This window comes from Onychostruthus taczanowskii, unplaced genomic scaffold (genome assembly GCF_017590055.1).
Source record: "Onychostruthus taczanowskii isolate IOZ18803 unplaced genomic scaffold, ASM1759005v1 scaffold45, whole genome shotgun sequence".
NCBI classification, from domain to species: Eukaryota; Metazoa; Chordata; class Aves; order Passeriformes; family Passeridae; genus Onychostruthus; species Onychostruthus taczanowskii.
This window is the reverse complement of record NW_024502014.1, coordinates 3,259,745-3,276,993: the sequence shown is the minus strand read 5'-3', so window position 1 is coordinate 3,276,993 and position 17,249 is coordinate 3,259,745. Positions and strand designations below refer to the sequence as shown.

The 17,249-nt window shown below is 38.6% G+C and overlaps 1 protein-coding gene across 14 annotated transcripts in view; it reads right to left on the bottom strand.

Annotated features, from left to right (window-relative positions):
- TRIP12 (thyroid hormone receptor interactor 12) overlaps positions 1-17,249 on the bottom strand; it is a 77,331-nt gene that overhangs the window by 49,219 nt on the left and 10,863 nt on the right. For 13 of the 14 annotated variants that reach the window (XM_041414414.1, XM_041414410.1, XM_041414421.1 and 10 more), the window contains exon 2: positions 2,473-2,619. In XM_041414414.1, coding sequence (XP_041270348.1) covers positions 2,473-2,570 — 98 coding nt within the window. In that variant the 5' untranslated portion in view covers positions 2,571-2,619. Of the gene's footprint in view, positions 1-2,472; positions 2,620-17,249 lie in introns of those variants that run through there. The other variant, XM_041414424.1, reaches the window with a different exon arrangement.

Genomic DNA, 17,249 nt, shown 5'->3' with positions numbered 1-17,249 from the left:
AGCTTACACAAACTGCTCTCACAGAACACAACTTCCAGCTCAGTTTCATCCAAAAAGATTCCAGTTCAAGTGCTCCAAGACCATTCCACATTAGCCAAAACACAGCAGTGAGGATGACTGATTGGCTTCAAAAGAACATGCCCAGTTCCAACCAAAATACTAAAATAGATAAATCCCAAGTTCAGTTATTTGCACAATGTGAGCATATTACTAGTCTTTCCACAGTTTGTTTATTCTATTTAAGTGATTTTACAGCTGAAACTGAAGAGTTTCATTTTACTGATGACAAATGCAAAAAAAGACTGAAAATAAATGGTCTCAGGCATCCCAAAAACCCCCATAATGTAAGAAAAGGTGTATTGTTTTTTACTGTGTTTGTTTGGGGTTTTATTGGGTTTTTTAATATAGCAGCAAAAGCAGTGTTTATCACTGGAGTACAGCAAGGCATAACAAGTACAACAAGCTGTGAACTCGAGACCCTCCTGCGTACTGCTCAGCAGCAAAACTGAAACATACTATACCACTGCATGCTAGATACATGGGAGAGTGAGTCCTGTGAGGTTTGTGTCCAAAAAAAGGCACCAGCTAAAAACTTATCTGAGAGCCTGTCTCTTTCCATGTCTTCCACAAATTTTGTAAGGACCTGACAGATCAATCTTACATTGGTCCTTGTACAATAGCCATTTCTGCCCAGCACCTTATTAAAAAGGAGATGCTGATGACAGTAAAAGAAGAAAATTCATTTTAAATTTTCTATTAACCACCATGCTTTAACCAGGCAATTTTATAGGCTTTGCCAGCTCAAAATGCTTGCTCAGAAATGCAAAGGCAGGGGAGGTCCTGTTCTAAAGAGACTCAGATTCAAAGAGGACTGCAAGCTTCTTCCATCCTGCTCACTTTAGCAAGGAGCTCTCAATTCTGATAAAGGTCTAACATAGTTTAAAAGTGCAGTACACTCTTGCTCATGGAAGCTTGGCACAGATTTGGTGAGGGATGGAAGAGGTTCTGTCATTTCACACAAGTGAATCTTGAATCAATGTACAACAGCATAACAGATCACAATGCACCAAAACAATGGATGAGTGACTTCCTCAAAAGAAAACAGTGCTATCCTTAAAATGCTTCAGTTTATCTGACTCACTCACTGTGGAGCTTCTCCCTAGCATTCTACTGTAAAATCTGAACTACCAGTAGATATCTGAAGAAGAATCCCCCATCTCATCTCCAAATAACTTGCCTCCAATCCTTTATTCTAGGGAGAAATTTATTCACTCCAGGTCAAGTTCTGTGTAAAAGGAAAGAGTTGGTAATTTAAACATCCACTGAGATGCAGAGACAACACAGAATGGGCAGAAGGGAACGGAGGGCTCACTATGCCTCTGTTAAAAGAGCTATTCTCCAAAACCAATTCTAGCTTACAAAATAATCAGCTACATAAGGCAGGAACTTCCCCTTCCTTGTGTAACATTATTTGAGGGGAGAAGCCTTGTCTTTATCATCTGCTCTTTCACTTGTACAGTAGACTAGTTTAGAGAAAGTGAAGCTGCATTTTTCAGATTCAATTCTCCCCAAAGTTCCTTAGAAGTTGGCTTTCTTCACCCATTCAACAGTTGTTCAACTTGATCTCACATAGACTTGATACTAGTAAGAAATACACCTCATCTTCATTAAACTTTCCAGCTCCTTCATAGTAAAAAGCTTTTGTGTCACTGAGCTGTAATATATTAACACTCATCCCAAAAAAAATATCAAGCCCAAGGTACACATATTCAACAACTCACCAGTAATGTATCTGAGGGAGTAGAATAGACAGATTTGCCTACCATCACACTATAACCTCTCTTCATTAGACTGATCTTTTAACAAAGTTGAAGACACACTTATATCCATAAGGATTCACTCACAGCAGTAACAGTACAGTCATCCATGGAACAGTTTTAAGGATCTTTATTCTGCACTGCAGAGGCAACCACTTACAGAGCAAATACAATCTGGTCCACTTGCTCACTGCATCAGGCATATTAAATGATGACAAACCTCTCTTTTCTTGAATTATTCACAACATGTGCACAGGATTTATATGCAGTGCAAAGGTAACAGAGTACCAGTTATTCAGTCTTGTCAAAGAGGAACATTTTCCCAAATTCCCAGTAACAGACTCTCCCTGTCATTCCCCTCCCATATTTTTAATATCAGCAAGAAAGACACAGAAATAATTTGTTGCTACACGTGATTTATGGAAAACAGCTTTTTCCCTCTGTAGCTAGATCTACTACTGCTATTGCAGCTGAACATGTATGGTAATGAGCTATCCATAGGCTTATCCCATACAGTAACAGTACAGGTAGCATTTCAGGGGCAAAAACATTTTATGGAAGTTTAAGTGCTTGGATTGCAGGTGGAAAACATTATTCTCTAAATCACATGCATTTCACTGTTACACATCTGAACACTCACAGACAGCAGTCATACCTTCCTCCTACTGCGTCGTCTTGTGGCTGGGCCCCGGCAGTGTTCCTCTGTGAACGTCGCAGTGACCCCCCTGGATTGTTACTAGGCCGGTTGGACATTGGCACCTCTCTCCTGAAGGGACATACCCTTTCTAGACACTATCATTCACTGAAAGACAAGAGAGGAAGAGCCATAAGATATGTGGCATGAAGACTCACTGCCACACCTCCAGAGACAAATGTAAAATGCTATCGTTTAAGCAAAAACCAAAGACAAACTTTCAAACAATTTTTAGTTAAAAGACACATGGACAAGGTTCTTCTCAAGACATTTAGAAACTTAATACAGAGCAACCAGGTTTTGGTATATATAGCATAATGAACTAAAATGGCCTTTAAAGATCCCTTCCAACCCAAACTACAAACTCCTCTATGATTTTGTGATGACATGTTTTCTTTCTAGCAGGCTTCTCTAATTATAAGGAGACAGGACAAATGCAGTTTAGGATAGTCTGTGTTTATCAACACTAAGGAAAAACTCAGCGCTTCATAGACAGCAACAGTATTCAAGTATTTTAACTTTCACTGTAGGAGATTACAAAGCCCATTTCAGGAATAAGAAGCAGCATTCACAACATAACTACAGTGCTTTCCAAACAGCTTCTTTCTCTAGTCAGATTTATGCAACTTTCATTTGCATAAAGCAAGATGTATAGTCATTCAGGAAAAAAAAAAAAAAATCTAGCTTTATAATCAGGAAGTTGTCCTCATGAGAACTAAATTAAAGGGAAAAGTATTTGAGACAGAAGGATTAATGATGCATACAATTATTTTTTAAAAATTATCTACGATGGCTTTCTATTACTACTGCTGGTATTGCTTTTTGACTGTTAGAGGTCTACAGATATTATTTTGGTAGTTATTTATTAAAGACTACCATAATCCCCAAGCCACAGTCCTCTAAAACAGATATATTTCAAGAACAAGCCTCGGTTAATTTCTCAGTGAAGAGAGGTGACTTCTGTATCCTGTGCTAAATTGGTATTTCCATGTAGAACATAGCAACAGATCACAACCAGCAAATCCAGTTTTACTGTTTCTAATTTTGTGGAATCTGGTATAAAAAAGGTATTTGCAGGTGAAAAAAAGAAGCTATAAGAAGGAAAGTAATCCAAGTTTAAGAATTCAGTAGTATATATACTGATTTGGTATCCAGAGCACAGTAAGCAAGGAGTCTGTCATGAAAAGGTTTAAAACACTGCAGCTTCAGATTCAAATTCAAATGCCTCCAAAGAAATAATTTAAGACCTGGAATTGTCAGTAAAAACAGTGAATAGCTGAACATAATTGTCTATTCTTCTGAAAAGGGCTCAGAGAAGTGAACAAAGGTGACAAGAGGGGAAGGGGGGACAAAGAAAGAATCCTAAACAATGAAGATTTACTGTAGGCCATAAGAAACCTGGCATATAAACTCACATTATGCAAACCACTGCCTCACAAATGATGCTACAAGGAACACATATATCATCCATACACCTGTGCAGCACAGGAAATTATTGATCAGGATTTTGTTAGCTCAGATTCAGTCTTGCTACACTGTAATAATACAACCTAATATTGACAGGTCACACTTAACATGCCAGAAATACTTTAAATAGTTCCAGGAATTGAGTAAGAATACAAGTTAGGCAAAAGAATTACTCTCCATCCTAATCCCCACATCACAGGAGCTAAAAGCATCTTTTCAATGTTTTTCATATTCTTTCTACTAAGAAGTCCAATATAGCAGCAAACCACAAACACAAAGTAGAATTAATTAACTAATCACTTTTAACTTCACTTGTTTTGGTTGGGGTTTGTTTTTACCTTATGCTTAGGGATTTGAAACAATGTAAGTAAAGCACAAAACACACAATCCCACAAAATACACTTGTTTGATGAACCTCTTAGAAGTCATGATGACTAAGTTGAGAAAGCTATAAACACTACTACTCAAAAGGTGACCTTTCCCTCTTCAGAATTTTTCCTCTTATTCAAACTCCTTAATCAAAGCCAATATTCCCACTAACAGAAAGTTTTAAAGCTTTTCAGTAACATGTAACACCATCTATCTACAACTTCTTACACTTTAGAGCACAAAAAGATTTACATCAAAACAGAAAAAGCTTGCAACTGCTGGAAATCCTGCCAGCTTGCTGGTGTAGCTAGACCAGTCAGGTTCGTAAGCTGTAGCATTCTCTTCAGAACAGCAGTGCAAGAAGCAAAGTCTAGCATTAACCAGGCTGAAAGCTGAGCAAGGGCTCAGCACCTAAGAGGTCCAGCTGAAGTAATTCACAGGCACTGTCAAATGTTTCGGTGCATTCTCTTTTTATTTCCTTGTATTCAAACACACACAGAAAAAAAAAACCCACCAAAACCTCTCTAGTATCAGAAATGAAGCACATTTTGTGCGTTTTCTAAAAGGAGGGAGTAGTATCCTCCTCTGCATGAAGGTCAGCTGGCACTCAAACTGTACTAATGTCAAGCTTTCAGTCATACCACAAAATGGTTGCCACAGAACTACTGTCTCACCTTGTACCAATTAAAATATGCATTCCAGCAGGTTTCACTCCCTAAGGAGCAGTGCTCACCTAGACCTCTGCTAGGTTAGCCAAGCACTTTCCCACCTAGGGCCAGAACATGGGCTTCTCCACACACCACCACAAGAGTCAGCTGAAGAAAACATCACACAGGCAATCCTGGCCCTCCCTAGAGAAACTAGTTTAACACTGATCTGCCTGGCTGCGCTGGTTTTGTCTCCGACAAACCCGAATTTAAAGCAGCTGGTACAGGGCTGTGTTTTGGATTTCTGTTGAACACAGCATTGATAATAGAGCATAGTGTTGAGAATACAGATGTTTTAGTTATTGGTGAAAAGTGCTTAGACAGAACCAAGGCCTTTTTTGCTTTTTGTCCTGTCAGTCATGCTGGTGAGGAGGCCTGAGGTGCCTGAGAGGTTGGGATGAGACCCAGCAAGGAGAGGTGACCCAAACTGACCAGAGATATTCCAGACCACATGACTTCACGCTCAGTATATCAACTGGGAAGAAGGAGGAAGAAGGGAAGGACATTTAAAGTGATGGTGTTTGTCTCTCCTGGAAAAAGCTGAACACCTGCCCAACGATGGGAAGCAGTAAATTCTTTGGCTTGCTTTGCTTGTATTCATGGCTTTTGCTTTTCTGATTAGACTCTACTTCAACCCACAAGTTTTCCAGTTTTTACCCTTCCAATTCCCTTTCCCATCCCACTGGCAGGGGAGTGAGCAAGCAGCTGCCTGGTGCTTGGTTGCTGCCTGGGATTAAACCATGACAAAGGGTTTAACCAGACACTTTAAGTACTCTGTGTGTAGAAGTTATGTAGCGCAACATGCTGTCATACACACAGTATTTTCAGCTGTGTAGAAGAATGAAACGACAACTGTTTGACCCTGTAAGGCATCTGTCAAGTCCAGATGATGTGCAGTTATGTTCTATATTGATACCTCTCGATTTAACTGCATTTCTTATTGTGTACTTGTTACCATACGATTCCCAGTTTGCTTTTAAATATAATGCAGCTTCGTGACTCAGCTGTGACCTTTAACAACAAAATGCTAACTTAAGTCTCACTGCAAGCCACACAATACCATGTGCCCAGTTAGTCCCGCAATGAAGAGACATTTTCACAACTGTGCCTTCAACATCCTAAAACAGAAGAGCCCAGAGGTTCCTAAATCTCAGCTGTTCTCATTCAGACTTGTCACTCTCTCTGAGCTCACTCCAAGCACTTGGCTTTTTTTTTCCCATCGTCAGAGACCTACATTGAAAAAAAAATGCACAACTCAGCAGAGACCAGAAAATGCACCAGTGCAGTCCTGCCAGATTTTAAAATCATTCCCTCAACTACACTGATTCTTCCTCACACCCACAATAACAAAAAGCTACAACCCTCCATCAGACCTCCATGCTTCCACAATAGACAATGCTACTTTGGAATTGTTAAGCTCAGGTCCCCTTCTAGCATAGTTATCTGCACACAAGCCTTTATAGTTAATGTTTCATAACTCCATATTCCTAGCTATGATGAGGCCAAAGCATGGTTGGACCTGCAGAGGTTCTCATTATCAGCAGACTCCTTAGAATGAGGATGAATTCCAAAGGCCAGCATTTCATATAAACCCACAACATATCTTTTGAAGCTATGTAACAATACTGCTATCTAGTGCTTATTATGCTGCATAGTATTTTTGAGTTTCAGCAAACACTATTTGATTACTATTTGAAGTCATCTTTGTTATTGCACAGGAAAGCAACTAGAACTCATTTCTGTAGACCTAACATATCCATCGCAAACACTATAGCTAATCTATGGTCATCATATGGTTTGGAGAGGTTGTACAGGAACACAAGACAAAAACCACCTGTCACCTTGCAGTGAAACCTTTACCTTTCTTCTTGTGGAAAAGTCAACAGGAAACAACATGCTTCCATATTTTTTAAGCAAACTGGGAAAACAAAGAACTAAAGAACAAGCCTTTGCTTAGCATCCAAATCACTCCCTGCAGGACACTAAGAGTTAATGTAACCACCCTGACATAGGCTACTGAGAGAAAAACACAATGAGTGAACTGAATAACTCCAACACGCTCTAGCTAGGGCCAACTACAGGGTAACATGGCAAATCAGTGACAATACCCGTAAAAAATGAACTGAACTCTTCCACAAGGGCCTTCTTAATCTACTTGCATAAGCTCTGAAACTTGTTTGGGGTATTGGTTCAGTTTGGATTTGTTCTGTCATTTTGGGTGGTAGTTTTGTTTTGGTCTTGGGTTTGAAGCTCCTTGCAAAAATCTTGGTAATGCAAGAGTTTTTTTCAGACTCTTGCACATTCCTGAATATTTCAGGATATGCCTAGCACCTCTGCCTGTAATCCCTCATTATAATACTTGTTACATGCTAGGAGTTGAGCTAAGTACACTGCTCATCACCCTTCCTCTCTCACAGTTTAGCCAAAAAAACCTGGCGCCTTATTTCATGTTGCTGCAGCAATCCTCAAAATTGTACAGACTTACTGCCCTGAAGTCAGTATTAGGCAAAAGGAGGGGAGGAAGAAGGAAAAGACAGGAGGATGTTTATATACCTTGCAAGTTCAGAACATTTTCTTCCAGCAAGTTGCACATCTTGCCAGCCAGAATCCAGAGTTCAGCATACATATCAGAAAATATTAAGCCTAAGACTTCAGATTTATATTACTTTACTTCAATGTAGACATTAATTTACATGATCAGCTGTTTCTGTGATAAATCTTGTCACTTAAGATAGAAATAACACTCTAAATATATAAGCATACAACATATTTAAGAGCTCAGAATTTAATTGTGACTAAACTGAAGAAATTACTGCCTACGATTTAGTAAATGCTGAATTGTTTCAGATTTACATAATATTCAACCAATCTCAGCTGCACCTCATTTTTGCTCACTGTTCACAAGGTTCTCCTGATTTACCTGCAGACATACACACCTCTTTACTTGCCTTACAAGCAAGCACTTGCAAGTGCTCAATTACTACTTCTACTTCAACAGCTGACTTAAATTAAGATGACTTTTTAGTCCAAGCAGTTGCTTTAAACTCTGTCTTCTGCAGCTGTTTCTGACACAATATTCTCCCTTCCTATACTTTAGAATTCAAGAGTTATCCACTCATCATTGTTCCTTTTCTACTGAGAGAATAACTTTCCAAATTGCCAACAAAAAAGAGAAAAACTTCATTAAAATATTCTTCCTAGATTCATTTACAGTGGAAGAATTCTTTTTAATTCAGCTTCTCTGGAATCACTAGAGTGATTTTACCATAAAGAAAAAAAGTAAAATAAGTCAGTCAAGGAACAGGAGTTATTCCCTGTTCCACTGACTTTACAACAAACAGTCATCAGAAAATTAAGGCAAACTCCAGGCCTTGCTACATTAGGAAGTCAGCTTTCCCCTTCCCAGACTTTCAAGAGGTCAGCCCTTGCCTACCTACCCTTCTAGCCAAGAGAGTGGCAGTGCTGAAGGCCACCTTGATAGAACAGCAAAATGAGTGGCTAAGAGCCTGAAAGGATGTAACCACTACACAGGTTTCCAGACTGCATTTATGCATATATGTCTAATGACATAGTCTCTGTATGAAAGAGGAAGGAAGGAAGAAGAGAAAAAGTCTACATTTGTAATCTCTTACTGCTAAATGGCAGTTCAAGTACTCATTATCTGCAACCAGAAGATTTACAAGTTCCCATTACAGTTACAGGAAGTAAGAACGCTGGAAACACCTCTGAAAAGAAGCACAGCACTACTTGCTAGAGGAATGCTCAGGCTGTCAGGATTATGTGATCCAAAAGGTCATCCATGCCATGACCCCAAGCAAGCAAAGCAGCACATTTACCTACTGACTTCTGGCTACTGTCCTTCTGCAGGGACTGGAAGATATGAGATAAACACATGTATCACATATTTCAGAGGTGATAAGAACAGTTCTCTGACAATGACTGAGCTGCAGAAGCTGAAGTCTCCCCTGCTTCAAGCAGGTCAATTGAATTTGAAGTCTGAGAGTGCAGAGACCTTTCATTGAACCTGGTACGGGAAAGGAAAATTAAGGACTTCTTCAGGGACCTGTAAGAAATGCAAAAACTTGTTCCATTAAGATTACAAAGAACTGACAACCATCAAAACAATGGACTGGCCTTTATGCCACAGCCTGAACATCAGTAAGTCCTTCTGAGCAGTGGAGAAGTCAAACTGAATCAGCAAATGGGATACTACTCAAAATTACTGAGAAGTACAGGTACCACTGGCAAACAACAGTACAACCAGCTTATCAGCTGAAGAACCAAGAGAAACCTATGGATGGAGGGGAGGGTCACAAGTTAGCTAAAAAAACTTAAATATTAAGCACCTGCAGAAGTCAGACAGCAGAACATTCCCACTCATCTGAATAGCTTAAAGGAACAAAAAGCCTAAACCTTGTACAGGATACAAGCACAAGCTCAGGTATATCAGGTGTGGTTGTACAACTGGTGTTCCCAGTTCATAGTACACAGGAATCCTGAGCTTCATTTCATTACTGTACTTGTGCACTGAGAAATTAAAACCAGGTCTAAATCTTAACTGAACTCTTGCAAGGTGGTTAAGAGGGCTACCTAACATTAAGACAGTAAAAGCCTTCACTCCTATAGTTCTTTCTTTCCTCTGAAAAAACAAACTGCAGTCTGAGGAGAAAAATTAAGAAAGTAGCATGGAACAAATATAATGGTCTCTTGAGGGCATCCCTCTTCAGTTCTGCCACAACACTGCTTTCTATCTCTTATGTTCATCAAGGACTGAAACATTACAATTTGTGTCACTCTTTGGACTGCACTTTGGTTCCCAAACCAACACACGCATCAGTCAGATCTTTGATCCTCATCCAAAGGAGAAACTAGGAAAAATAGAAAGCATTTATTTTTTCTCCTGTGTCTCTGTAGTTTTACATTATGTATTGAAAGTGCTGTCAACAGCTACTATTTCTTGTGGTTTTGAGTGCACAAATAATAGAGTTAACTATAAAAATAATCTCCTAAAACATTTACTCACTATTTCGTTCAAAGAATTTGCCCTTGTAAAAAAAAATTAAAATATTAGTTGTTCTTCTCCAAATAAACCAAATTTGATACTTTTCCATGTCACCATTCATAACATGTTTAAACTAGTTCAGTCTAAGTTTTTCTCTACGATATGGTTTGACTTGAATTTATTAACAAAGGAAGGGAATGCTCTCACTGTGGCAGCGAGCCAGGACTCAAAGCTTCAAGAAAATATTTTCATGTTTACAACACCTGTAGTTTCTCAGTCTAAATTCTGTGCTCTGTATTATTTTGGGTTTTTAACCAGCTAAACATTAAGTTTTGTTGCATAAGTCCATCAACTCTGCAGCAGTTAGTTTTTTTGCTACAGAGACATGAAGATTATCAAAAAGCATAAGAACCCAGAAACTCCTGAGTCAGTCTATATCAAGGAATAGTCTGATCTGGATAGCTGCAAGCCACCCAGAGACAGCTCAGCTTCAGAAGCAGCCTAGAGGTATTTAAGCCATGTCAGTAACACAAAAGATTTGTTAGACCACACAGAGAACAAGCACAAACAAATACAGCAAATGTTTGCTGCAAAATACTGAATCACGTTTCCTATCTTTATTGATAGATTTTTTTCCCTTTGTCACAGCAACGGGAAACAAAGGAAAAGAGAGGAACAAGTATGTTCAAATTTTTATCTTCTGTACACTTGTGTCACAGACCAAAATTTTTCTGCCAAATCAGTCCTACAGCAAGGTCTTGACTTCACCTCTACAGGACCTTTAAAACTACTGTTACATACTGACAAATCTACACTATGAGACCCTCAGGATGCAATTCTGCTACCAGCTCTTAATAGAAGTGCAGTTTCAACTTCTAGTAACAATGAAAATAATAGTTCTTTTCCTTTTTAAAACAAAACAAAAGCAGCTCTCTCCAACAGAAAAGAAAACATTTTCCAACAGCCAAATTCTGACCAAAACCATGCCATTTGTATATAAAGCAAAACAATGTGAACTCTTTGTTTCTCGCACACTTTTAACTAAAAAACATCATAAACACTACAAGTAAAATCTTACCTGATCTTTGTTTTCAGACTCTCTAAAAACTCTTTATTTAGTTGTCACTCAGAACAGTGGTCTAAGCTTTCACTAACAGCATAACAAAAAAACATTAAAAAACCAAAATAAACACAAAACCACATTGTCTGGCAAGAACAAATAAGACTCTACTCAGAAGACAGGAATTCACTTGAATGAGCTTTATCTTCTGTGAAACAATGTGAACCAAAGGACAGAATCCTTCATGAAGTACAGATCAGTGACACTGCCAGAAAAGAAGGCAAGCTAGAAGCAGGTGGTCAAGCTAAGACCAAGTAAAAGAGATGTGGCAAAGTTGGGAAAAGGGGTATTTATTACCAGAGGAAAGAAAAAGAAAAAAATAGCTGAGTGATTTATACAAATTTCAATTTAGTAGCTTATTTCAGTACTTTCTTCTTGCAAGTGAACCAAGTACTCAAAATCATCACCACCAATGCGTAATGCCCAGCTGCCTTGGAGCTGCACAGCTGCATTTACTTACAACACTGAGTCTGAATGCAGAACCTACTACTGGAACACCAGGCCTCTTCCCTATTCTAATGCCACAGAGCAGATGGTGCCTCATTTGCAGCTTGCCATTCACCTGCAGCTGGCACACACAGCCCTTAAGCAAAACCAAGTGCAACAGCAAGACAAATACTGATATGGTGCACAGCCACGTCCTACCTGCAGAGCCTGTTAGACAATACGTGCCCCAAGTTGCAGCATGGAAGCTTTTCTGAGACCTGCCAAATTCCTCATCAACTTTTGCCAAGCTGTCTTAAATTACTGAGAGACCCAGTGAGTTCAGTACCCAAAGTCTAAATTAACACAAGATTAATTAACACAAGATGATCTCTGCAATCTCCTAGACAACTAGAAGGGTACAGGCAAAAAAACAACCAAAAAAAAAAAAAAAAACCACAAAAAACAAAACAAAAAGCCAAGAACTTGAATCAACCACTGGAATGAAGAAATTCAGATACCAGATGTCACAGAAGTTACTGCTGGAAGAAACACAAAAACCAGTTCACTTGTAGATGTGGATTAGAAAAGTGCCACAGATGAGCTCAAGACCACAGGTCTATGTGTATTTAAAAAAAAAAAAAAACCCAAAAAAAAAAAAAAATATAAAGAAGCAGAAGACTGGGTCTTCATAATACTCTGCTTCAGCTCTAAATCAGTCTACAAAATTGTTCAGTAATAGCAGCATGCCTTAAAGAGGAAAACTACAAAGCTAGAAACAAAAATTTCAAAAAATAACTTATGCTTCCAAGGCCAGGTAGAAGGTATTCATCTCTCTTCTACTCACCTAGAATGGGTCCTCAGATTTTTGCATCTTCAAAATATAATTTAGACAAGTTTGGAAGAAATCAGGAGGATTTCAGGAGTTTTCGTGCTGTTTTTCTAATCACTGATGTCTAGCACTGATTCAGACCAATGCCTGTTGAGGCTTCCTTTCCCACCCTGGCTCAAGCAGGTTATGTTGTTCTCCTGAAGAGAGACTTACTTCATCCAAATGCTACACAGAAAAGGTAATAGGCCCTAATGCATAGCAAGAGCCCTGCACCACATGACACAATCTGGGCAATGGTTTAATTGCAGTCATTGAGGAAGAAATCCAATTAAAACAGGTTAAGTTTCCGGCTTCCTCAGCACTGCATCTGCATATGGATCTTTTGCTATCACAAGAAAACTGTAACAACAAACAAAGGGATTAAAACACATTGAAGTTTTCTAAACTGGGCAGTGCTTAAACCAGCAGCATCTTGGAATTATGTACCAGAGACATTCTGTCGACTATGGAAAAATTTATACATTTGCATTATATCTTAGAGTGATGTAATTAGGAGGAAGCTCCAATACACATACCAAATTACTGACACATGCACAATTAACAACATTTACCTTGTATGAAATCATGAACCAAACCGCCTACCAAATATCTGTATAAACAGAAGTTCTGTGTAAAGTTGAGCAAAACAAAGCCACAACCCAAGAAACATCTGCTAAACACTAAGGATTAAGCTGACTTTAAATTGATCCTATGAATTGTAAGATCATGACTTTACAGTGCTCAGAGCTATTCTTTCATGTTAAATACAGGGAACAATATACAATATTGTTCCCACAATTGTATTTAAGGAAGGTCCAAACTTCTATAGTCATGGAAAAAGTTTTCAGAAGCCAGAGCTTTATGAAGAAATTAAACAACTTTATGGCACGCTTTTTTGACAAGTGTCTACTCCACTCTGCACATTTACACCTTCTCAATGCTCCACAAATAAAACAAGAGATGTTGTGGGAACAAGGCGCTGTACATGATGCTGACCTTGAGCAAAACTAAGTATTAGAGCTCTCTGAAGTGCTTTTTAGCAGGATGTTAGATTTAGTCTTAGTTTTAAACTAGACAAAAACTCAGCATCATCAAATACGCACAAAAAAAGTCTGCTACAAATTCCTTTCCCCCTTCCCTTATGTGCAAGTACCACTAGGACATTTTTCTGCTTTACCTCACCAAAGATTTTTACTTCATCTTTCGCAGGCTACCCACACACTTTCCTTGAACAAGAACAACTGTAACTATGCCCATATGTTATAGCTCACAAGACTAACAAGTTAACACTAATGAGGTGTTTTTCCTGGGGTCCTAGCATGGCCAGGTTTGTCAAAGTCTTACTTTCTTGTCAAGAGTCAATCACTTCAGGGCTGGAAGAAAGGCTCCTTACTTTCTGACAAAAAAATATTCCAACAGGTACCACCTAAACCTGTTCTAGGCTTTTTGTAACATTCCAGCTAAACTGCTGCTCTCTGATGAATACAGAACACATAACAGAAAAACACCATCTCTTCACCACCCTGAGACACTCATAAAAGAACAAGCAGAGCTGTAAGTTTTCTATAGCTTGATCAAAATGATTATTTAATAAGATATTACAATAGTTGGTTTGATAAGCTTTTGCTCCTGCAATTTGCTCTGCGACCCAATCAGAATACTCAAAGAGTTGTCTCCTATGCTGATGACCTTTCAACCAACACTAATGATTAACTATGCTTTATGAACAAACCTACAACCTACTGCCCTGCAAAACAACTCATTACTTGTCTAGGACTGAAAAAGAATTGGGTGAGGAAGAGAGGAAAGGAAGACAGTTTCTCCTAAGTGCTCTGTGTACACATCAATGATGTAAGCAAAGCAATGCATCCATCTTGCTACACTCCTAAAATACATTTTTGCAAACACGAAAATAACCCCATACTGACAATATGACACTGAATTGGAGGCAAAGTTCACTCAACTCCCATGCAAGATCTTTTGTCTTTCTGGTTTCTTTTTGTGGTTTGGGCTTTTTCCCTTAAAGAACACCCGTAAGACACTCCAGAACTACTCCACATCATCGTCTTTACTCTCATCCCCTCATAATCCATTTACTAGTAAGGAAGACAAATACAAAGATATTGAACTGGAGAGGGCAGCTTCATCATGGTACAAGATAAAATAACTCTTTACAACACTTTAGTAAAAAACATACAGGGAATGGAGTGGCTTCAGTGGGTTTTAAGAAAAAAAAAAAAAAAAAAAAAAAAAAAAAAAAGCAGCAGACAGGCTTGTAAAGAAAGACAGAAAATATCTGAAGTGAGCCAGTTTTTCCCCTCCCCTCTGCACAGTATCCTACATATCACACGTAAAATGTACATAGTCCCTAAAGGCTGCAGCCTCTCCTACTCTTCAATCTGTTTTGCAAACCAAAGACACTCAGGAGTATGCACATCCCCATCCCCCATATGATTAACGGGCAAAAACGCATTCCAGTAATCCCAGTATCTTCAACACCTCCACTTCCCAACATCAAGTCTTGAAAATACTTTAAATCTTTTCTCCCATCAACTACTAGACGAGATGCTAAGGAGAGCATCTCAACCCCTATTAGCTACAAAAGATGCCAAATTATTGCACTGACTTTGGGTCTTTATTCTGTGCTTTTCAAAATCTATCTGTATGTTTACTTTGTATTTAAAGGCTCCCCTGACAGACCAGTTTTGGGACACAGACATCATGTACTGCTATTTGGAAACAGCCTGATCTGTCCAACACAAACGTCTTCCACATAATTGAAAGCTGATGAAAACACAGCTCTCCAAACATGCAGTTATCTATGAAAAACTAATTGAAACTATTTCCTATTATATGTCTATTTTGGTAGAAAGTAGAGGATATAAAGCATCTAATATTGAATTTTCAAAGCAGAATTCCAGAGTTTTTTCTTATATCAAGGGCAGAATATGCCACTAGCATATTACTAACATGGTAGTGTTTATTATATTGAACAGTTGCATGATAACAGCCTGAAAGTTTCAGAAGTACTTTTTCATTTTCAAGGAAAACATTTCAGATGTGGCATCATAGTCTGTGTTTTATAATGGATACTTTTTAAATCAAAATGACAGCATAAATATTCTGTAAATATTCAAGTACAACAGACGTTCTGAGCCAAACACCTACTTGATTTTTGGGGTTTTTTTCTAACTCCGTTAATTCTAAGCTTAGTGGTGATTACACTCCCTTATACTCTTCATACAATATTTAACTCACTGCTGAAGTTACAGCACAGACTAAGCAGAGAAAACAAACAGGCCAGACTTCAGGACATTAGAGCTGTGAGTCTGCACTATGCAGTTGCTCAGCTGAACTCCATACCAAGCACTGATAGAAGCTAAAAAACCCAACTACATTTCTTCAGAGACATCCTAGTGAGTATGGTCACCTACATAAAATAGGAAGGCAAATTAGTTGCTCTAATCCAAACCCACATGCATGTCTTGTGTACGACAGAGAAGGTAGTTTCCAACTATAACATTTATTTATCCAGAGTTCCACACACTTCAGAGGGTATGGGGATAGAGCTTCACTATTACGCCAGTGCAGACTGTTTTCATGTTAAAATTCAGCACATGAAACTTAGAGAGTTGGTCCAAAATATAGATTGCATCTGTACAATCTGAAATAGACAATTTAAAACTTGATATTTTGATCTACCACCAACTGTCACAAGCTAAACTTTTCAAATTCTGATGAAGCAACTTGAAATTACATGAGCTGCTCCTCCACTCTCCCATCACAAACATTATTCCAGTCTATTCAAGTACAAAGAACGAAACAGTTTAAATGATAGCCAGTCACAAATCTGTATTTTCAAGTTAATCCCACTTCAAAGCTGGGCCACCAGCCTTCCCAACAATAGAGCAAACACACCCCAAGAGTAAATGCATTTCTAGTTTGTTGTCATAACCTGGAATACTATTAAGGAATAACAAACTACCTTGCTTTTGGATGCATCTAAGCTAAGCTTAGACATTTAAATCACTATATTCTGCCATAGGTTGAGCTGCTGCTTCTAGCTGCCACAGGTCTGGGCATGCACTAGTCACATCCTGCATTTGATGTTGTCAACAGAAAGCCCAACTCCTTCTGAAGTAGGCTTTTTAACCAGGTAGATCATATACATAAAACCAGGATAAGGGCTCACAAGCTCTTATCCAACTCAGCTATGCCTCACAGGGTTAGGTGAAAATTTGAGCAAATACAGTAGCTTGCATCTCCTCTGCTTGTCATACTCAGTAATCTCTGAGCAGCATTCCTGAATCCATAGGCACAGAACTCCGAGTTTCCAAATGCCTTAACTCAAACATTCAAAGCTTAGGCATGGCAGGTGAACATCTTTAGAATGTCTGAGAACTATCTCTCCTGTATACATTTATGATAACAGAGCTAGAATCAGTGGTATGAAAACTGAATACTTGTACACATTTTTGCACTTCACTTTTTCTCCTCAAGTTAGCCTTTAGCTGGCAACTACATATTTTACACAAAAATCAGGTATTTAAAATCCTCCAGCCTAAAGCGGTACAAAAAATACAGTAAGGAAGAATTGTCTCTGCTTCAAAAAAACAAATTACTATTTAAAGAGAGCCTATTCCTGGAAATACAGTCAGCACTAAGGGTTTCTCCTTTCCTGAGAGACCAAGTCTGTTTTTTTTCAAGTACTTCACACTGGACAGCCTACCTGCCTTCCCTATGTCAGTAGTGCCATGACACTTTATTTGTTTACTAAAT